The sequence below is a fragment of the Sorex fumeus genome, unplaced genomic scaffold (assembly GCF_029834395.1).
Source record: "Sorex fumeus unplaced genomic scaffold, SorFum_2.1 ptg000128l, whole genome shotgun sequence".
NCBI lineage: Eukaryota > Metazoa > Chordata > Mammalia > Eulipotyphla > Soricidae > Sorex > Sorex fumeus.
This window is the reverse complement of record NW_026606185.1, coordinates 22,055,312-22,063,076: the sequence shown is the minus strand read 5'-3', so window position 1 is coordinate 22,063,076 and position 7,765 is coordinate 22,055,312. Positions and strand designations below refer to the sequence as shown.

General features: G+C 49.5%; 1 protein-coding gene across 1 annotated transcript in view; it reads left to right on the top strand.

Moving 5' to 3' along the window:
* The first annotated feature begins 1,471 nt into the window (after positions 1–1,471).
* Positions 1,472–7,765, top strand: part of EMILIN2 (elastin microfibril interfacer 2) — a 54,198-nt gene continuing 47,904 nt past the window's right edge. The window contains exons 1-2 of the mRNA XM_056138276.1: positions 1,472–1,633; positions 1,932–2,054. Coding sequence (XP_055994251.1) covers positions 1,500–1,633; positions 1,932–2,054 — 257 coding nt within the window. The 5' untranslated portion in view covers positions 1,472–1,499. The remainder of the gene's footprint in view (positions 1,634–1,931; positions 2,055–7,765) is intronic.

Below are 7,765 nucleotides of genomic sequence, written 5' to 3'. Positions count from 1 at the left end.
ATAGAAAACATAGCATTCTATTCTACATAACAACAGCCAACAGCATCCAGTTAGCTCACAGATGCTGCAGAGATCAGCTCTGGATTTTGTGGCTTATCTATGCAATCTGCAAATGACCTCACTGTAGAGATCTGATATATATCACATCAAGCCCAGTGGGAGGAAAGTCTCTCCAACGCCAACTCTGCTGGGGGTGTTACTTTGTTTTGTGCAATTTCTTTACCCACTGAAGAAATTAGTAGAAATTATTAGTATAGCTCAAGAATAGGAAGAAGAAGAGTGGGAGAGAGAACTTAAACGACTGGAGCAGGGAGTCCCTCACTCAGGATGTAGTTAATTCCCCAGCGTGGTTCTGTCTCAAGGTCTCCTGAAAACCATGGGATGTAGGCCACGTGACAATTCCCACACACATCCAGGACGATTTGAAAGGGCCCTTCCCCTCACAAATAACCCCCCGCCCCCAGCAACTGCACAATTGAAAAAGACACTTGTAGCCGTTTTAAAATATTAAGAGCAGATACATGTTTTTTAATATTAATATTAAAAAAAATTAAAAGGACCATTCCAGGGGCTTAAGAGATAGTACAGCAGGGAAGGCGCTTGCCGTGCACGAAGATGATTCAGGTTCGATTCCCGGCAACACGTGGGATGATCTGAGCCAGCCAGGAGTGATTCCTGAGCGCAGAACCAGGAGTAACCTCTGAACATCACCGGATGTGGACCCAAAAGCAAAACACCAAGAAACAAACGAAAAAGTATTCAGAATAGGACCTCCGGTGCAAAAGCAATCGATTATCTTCCCCCAATCAGTGCGAGGGGGATCTTGGAGGCTGCTATTGTACTTCGGCAGCTGTAGGGAAGTGGTGGGACTGTCGCTTCTCCTATGCCCCTGTTCGAAGGACGCAGAAAGCAAAGATGGGTAAAGGCGTTCACTTACTTCCCCTTAAACTTGGCTCAGTCCAACAAAAGTGGAGCGATGGCCACGGCCTGACTGGGGAAGAAAGCCAAGGCGCGCCCCCTTATCGCTCCCGGGGCCGGGGAAGGACGCCCCTGGCTCCCCACGGGGGACCGGCACCCAGGCCAGACCCGCCGACGGCGCCGGCGCGCCCGCTGGACGGTGGGGGCGGCAGAATCGCTGCCCTCCAGGGACCAGACCAAAGGACCCCGTCCTGGGACACAGTGGAAAACAGATCCTGCCCCGAGACCCCGGCCCCCCAACCCCCCCGCGGCGCTCCCGGGAACCCGAGCCGGGGCCACGCGGCGGCCGAGGGTCGCGTTTCTTCGGAGAGGGAAGTGAAATAGAGAGGGCGGGCCCGGGGGGACCCGTGCGTCATCGAGGGACCCGGGCGAGGCGCGGGCGCACGGGCTGGAAAGGAGAAGTGGCCGCGGCCGAGCCGGCCGGGGGGGCCCCAGCGCCGCGCCTCCCGCCCACCCGCCCGCCCGCCGGCCGCGCCCTGCCTGCCCGCCCGCAGCCCGCGAGGCCGCACGTCGCGCGGACCATGAGGCAGGGGACGCGCTCGCGGCCCCGCACGCCCTGGCGCTGGGCACTGGCACTGCTGGCCCTGGGCGGCGCGGGGCTGTGCCACGCCGGTCCGCAGCCCCGGTCCCCCGCGCGCCCCAGCGCCAGGAGCAGGTCAGTGGCCGGTCGCCGGCTCCCCGGGAGTGGGGGGCTCTTGGGCGGCCTCTGCGTCACCCCCTTTACCGGGCAGGATCGCGCGACTCTGCCCACACCCCACCCGCGTCCGGGGTCCCATTCCGGCCGGGAAGCGGGGTACTCGCGGCTTCGGGGGCCGCGGGCGTGCGGGGAACGTCCCTCCGGCCGGAGCGCCCTGGAAAATCTCGTCCCGGGCGCCCCCGCGTCCAGGGGATGTCTGCTGGGTCGGGTCGTGGGGAGCTTCACCCCGCGCCAACCCGGTGCCCTCGTCCCGCAGGAACTGGTGCGCCTACATCGTGCCCAGGAACGTGAGCTGCTCGGTGCGGGAGGGCAGCGAGAGCTTCATTCAGGCGCAGTACAACTGTCCCTGGAGTCAGATGCCCTGTCCGTCGGCGCTGGTGTAAGTTGGGGAGCCGAGGAGCGGGGTGGGGGACGCGGGGCCCTGGGTTGGATGGGCTGGGGTGGGCGAGACGGTGAGTCTCTGGGGCCCCTGAAACCTCGGCCACTGCCAAGCCCCGGCGCGGAGCGGGGTCGGGCGCGAGTTGCTCTGAGCTGGCCTGGGCGATGCGCACATCCTGCCAGTCAGTGGGACCAAGCAAGCCCCTACCCCCGCTTCTCTGTCTCTGTCTCTGTCTCTCTCTCTCTCTCTCTCTCTCTCTCTCTCTCTCTCTCTCTCTCTCTCTCTCCTTCGCAAAGTTATTACTAACATAAGGCAGCTGGACCTAATTAGATCCATATTGTGTCTTCTGGGGCACATAGCGGATTCCAAAATGTATACTGCTAGAAACGTTTACAGGAAGGATTAGCTGACTAAAAGGTCTCCTCCAGCAAAGCCTTCTCACTTCTCACACAAGCTAGTTTGGCTCCACTGCGTTGGAGTTGCTAAAATAAACTTCCCCAGGATTAATTCTTATAAGTGTGTGTCTCCCCTCACCCCCAAGTTAAATGGGGTGGAGGAGAGGTCGGGATACCTCCACTATAATAGGTCCGGAGAGAGTGGAACTTAAGGACAAATGGGAAGAATTAAGCACCTATTTTGCTTACAACGATTTCATCCTTTAAAACAACAAAGTGGAAGCAATGCAGTCAGGGACAAATTCCATTCACCCCTCCACTCCACACGCTGTTCAGTTGTCACCCAGCAGGTCAGTGTTGCTCTCAGAGGATGCACCGCTGAATCAATGACTGCGCAGAACACACATAATAATTGTTCCCCTAAGAATACGCTGTTTGTCCTAGAGCACAGTGGCCATTCTAGAGAAGAATAGCCAGTAGGCGGATCTGTCTTTGGCACAGCTGAGGACAAACTGACACTGAGACCCCCGGAAACCTTGTTCCAGAGGCAGCAGATGGGCCTGCGGCTTGAAAACTGGAAGTGGTCCTCGCATCACCCCCACATGCACCGCTGTGGGAGCTGTTAACAGGAAACAGATCATGCTGTTAGATCCACAGCATCCTAAGATTCCTTTTTTCTTCTTTTTCTTTCATTTGGTGTATGTGGGGGGTGGGAGGTATGGTAGATGGGTGTTGGGTCACACCCCGCAGTGCTCAGGGTTCACTCCTGGCTCTGCATTCAGGGATCATTCCCGGAGGGCTCCTGGGACCACATGGGGTGCAGAGGGTGAGTTGCATGCAAAAAAAGCGTTCTACCTGCTGTACTAGCACTCTAGTCCCAAAGATTCCCACTTTGTGATGAATAACAGGTCAGAGGCTGAAATTGAATCTGTCATTTTGGAAGAATTTTCTGGGGGAGACAGTATTGCCTGGGTCTCTAGCCAGTAAGTTGTGACCAGAGTTTACAGCCGGTAGCCAAAGGAAAGCAACCAAGAGTTTGACACTGTGTGTAGTGCAACAACAAACTGTGTGTTCAGCACAACTGGTTGAACTTCTTTATGATTAAAATGATGATTAAATACATAATTTTACCCAAGAATTTCATTTTATGGTTTGTTGTGTTACTACTTATGACTATTCAGAGGAAATTATCATTTTTTCTTTAGTAAGATAACTTATTTAATAATTTCCCCCAGAAATATTTTAGTGCAATCAGGTGATAACTCTTTAACTTGACCAAAATTCAGTGAAACAGGTCAGATTCTCTGCTGGCTCAGGGAACAAATTATATCCAGACCACCAGGTTAATGAAAGGTGTTTGGAATGTATTTTTTCCAGCCAGGGGGGAAGACAAAAAAAAAACTGCTATAAAAAATGACAGATGTGGGGTTAAAGAGATAGTATAGGGGATAAGGTGATTTACTTAAATACAGCTGACCCTCGTTCAACCCCTGGCACCCCGTATGCCAGGGATATGACATATGCCAGTTCAGACTGACCCCTGAACACTGAACCAGGAGTAGCCCCTGAGTACCACAGGGTGTATCTTACCACCCCCACCAAAAGGACAATAGATGTTCTGTTGTGTTATTAAATGAAACCAAATTATGTGACATGGGTTATTTCTCTTGAGTAGTAATCACCCTATAAACAATTGAAGTAATTTTTTTGCATTTTTAAGTTTAACATTGTATAAAATTTAAAAGACAGTTTTAGATTGTCAAGTTAAAATCTTGAAATTAATAAGTAGTTTATTCAGCCTGTGCTCTTTTCATTCTGTTTCTTTTGAAATTGCAAAGGAGTGGTTTGTCTTATTTTTCTTTAGTTTTTTTTTTTTTTTCGTAGGGAGGGTAGGGCAACTCCCAGTGGTGCCAGGGCTTATTCCTGGTTCTGTGCTCAGGGATCATTCCTGACAGGGCTCAGGAGACCATATGAGGTGCCAGGAATCAAACCTAAGTTGAATGCATGCAAGGTAAATGCCTCACCCACTGTACTATTGTTTGGATCCCAGACTTAATCTTTCAACTACTAAATATTCTCAATTTTAAGATTAGTGAGCGATAGCACAGCGGTAGGGTGTTCGCCTTACAAGCGGCCAACATGGCCGACCCGAGTTCGATTCCTCCGCCCCTCTCGGAGAGCCTGGCAAGCTACCGAGAGTATTCGATATGCCAGACACAGTAACAACAAAGTCTCCAATGGAGACGTTACTGGGCCCGCTCGAGCAAATCGACGATCAACGGGAGGGCCTTTACCTTACCTTAAGGTTAGTGAATGAATGAAGTCAAATAGAGGAATATTCTTTTTAGTTCTATATATATTTATTTTAGGTTTTGGGCCATACCTACCTGGAAGTGCCTGAGGGCTACTTCTAGCTTAGTGCTCAGGGGACCATATAATTATAGGGATGGAGGTAGAGACTTTTCACATGTAGAGCATATGCACCACCAGCCCTTCAGAATCCTGATTTTTTTTTCTTTTTGGGTCACACCTGGCAATGCACAGGGGTTACTCCTGGCTCATGCACTCAGGAATTACTCCTGGTGGTGCTCAGAGGACCATTTGGGATGCTGGGAATCAAACCCGGGTCGGCCGTGTGCAAGGCAAATGCCCTACCCGCTGTGCTATCACTCCAACCCCAGGATCCTTATTTTTGTTTTTGGAAATTCTCCTTCATGCTTAAATCAGGAGTGGGGGTTGGCTCACAGACCACAAAGTCCTCTGGTATTTTGAATGAATGAAGCCTGAGTTGCTTCTCACAGTGCCCAGGTGTTGTCTAGTGAGAAGTTGATTATTTGATCCAAAGATCCTGAGACCTACGGGCATAAAGGTTCTTTGGAAACTCACCCTGAAGTTCCTGGGAGTTGTAGGACCTCAACTGCTTCTTTCCCAGTAATGGTAGAAGTTCAGAACTGGAAGTTGGCAGAGATGCTGAAACTAGAAAAACACTTTCACAGCTGGTTACAGTTGAACATCTGGAGCAGCACGTACAAGCCAGTGAGGCTGTGATGTAGCTGGAACTGAATTGGGTTCTCAAGGGCTTGGCTGGAGAGGAGGGAAATAAAAAATGCTGAGGAGAGAGACTGAACCAAGATTCTGGAGGAGCAAGCTTGAGCTTTGAGACTCGGGAGGAGTAGAATACCAGGATGAAAGGTCCAGAAAAGCCAGGCAAGGACTTTAGCTAGAAGAGGGAATTTGTTTATGCAGCAGGAGACAATTTCAGGTCAGTGGAATTCAAGAAACCTAGTTACCCAGAAATCAAATTTATTCCAAAGAATTTACTGGAAAAGAGAGAATGTTATCCAAACAGGTGTGTGTGTGTGTGTGTGTGTGTGTGTGTGTGAGAGAGAGAGAGAGAGAGAGAGAGGGAGAGAGACAGACAGACAGACAGACAGGCAGACAGGCAGGCAGAGACAGAGACAGAAAGAGACAGAGAGAGACAGAGAGAGAGAAAGAGAGAGAGCACAAGTGCAAATTTCAGGAAAGGGGTGAAAAGTTAAAGACAGACCAACTCTGCTCTGAGGCAGAGGGGGCATTAGCTGGGAACTGGGAATCCAGGCACCTCAGAGCAGAACATTTGTGCATGGCCAAGTCATTCAGCACTAAACTTCTACAGCTGTAGAGACAGAGCACATGTGCATTTCCAGAAAGTTCCAGGGGCAAGAAACCTTTCTGCCAAGGGCCATTTGGATATTTATAACTTCATTCCGTGAGCCATGCAGTACAGGCGGATAGGCCAGGAAAGCCGCAAGCACATGTGCTGTTCCATCAGGTACCATCAGGTCAGACCATATGACCTTGTGGGCCCTGTGCGGCCTGCAGGATGGGCGATTCCCATACATGGAAGTAAACAGTTCATGTAATGTTCCTTTACATTCACAAAGAACCCTGTATTCCAGATCACAAATGTGAGTATCATTATATGAAACTAGGAACAGAAAAGAGTTTATATGCCACATGGGCATGTTGAGTATACTGATTTCTGTAAAACTTCAGAAACTTCTGTAAAACTTCAGTGGAATAGACACTGAGCTAAGGTTTTCATGACCATATATCAGTCTAGTTAATTCCTGGAATCACACAAGATGAGTACAGTTGCTCCCATGGAAACCTTTTTTCCCAGGGACAAATATCATTGTTCCCAGGAAACAGAAGAGGAATGTCACATGGAAGTAAGTGGTTGCTTCCAGGTCTGGACCTGTTGACCTTTGTGGACTAATCCCTGTCCCTGTCCCTGTAGTCATGGAGAATACATATGCATCTCTCTTTTCAGGTGCACCTTCCATGGATTGCACATATTTATTTAGCTACTGGGAACCCTCTTTCAGTTCCCATAGAAAAGTGGCTGGGAACAGTGTATACACGTTTGTGCATGTTCAAGTCAGTCCCTTTATTATGGGTCATTCACCACAAAGCAATGGACTGTCTAATTTTCCACACTGTTCACTGTGTATGTTAGTCTCTTATTGTGATAAAGCATGGGTAGATTTGATTTGATGTTACTGGGCCAGTTATTCAAAAGGTGAGCCATAAGGTCAGAGCTGCTGCATATCATTATATACCGGTAGGTGTCACCACTTTTTTTTTCTTTTTTTTTTTCTTTTTTTTTAGTTTTTGAGCCAGGGATTACTCCTGGCTCTGTGCTCAGGGATTATTGCTGGAGTGCTCATGAGACTATATGGGGCTGCAGGGGTCGAACTTTCATTAGTTCATGCAAGACAAAGGCCTTACCTTCTGTGCTATGACTCCAGTCCCAAACATGAACACTTTACAATACAAGGGGGCTGGAGCAATAGCACAGCAGGTAGGGCATTTGCCTTGCACACAGCTGACCTGGGTTCGATTCCCAGCATCCCATATGGTTCCCCAAGCACCACTGGGAGTAATTTCTGAATGCATGAGCCAGAAGTAACCCCTATGCATGAGCCAGGAGTAACTGAGTGTGACACATATGTATTCCTGAGCTCGCCATCACACCGAAACTTGTCACAAGCATGGTTTTAAAACGTTATTCCAGAAAAGCATTTTGAAGTATCTACTTTCATGCTTATGAGTTAATGATACCTGTCTTCTGTGTAAAGAATTGTCCTTTAATAATTCTGCATCCCTATGAAGGTTTTCCAGTACTTACAAGTTTTGAATCAAAGATCTCTCTGCTGCCTGTCCTTTTGTGCTGTTGTCTTTCTTGCCGGCTCTCCCCACCTCACTCTTCCTATCTATGTGTCCCCCTCCCACCTCTGAGCAAAGCAGGATGGAATTTATCATTCGGATTTATTT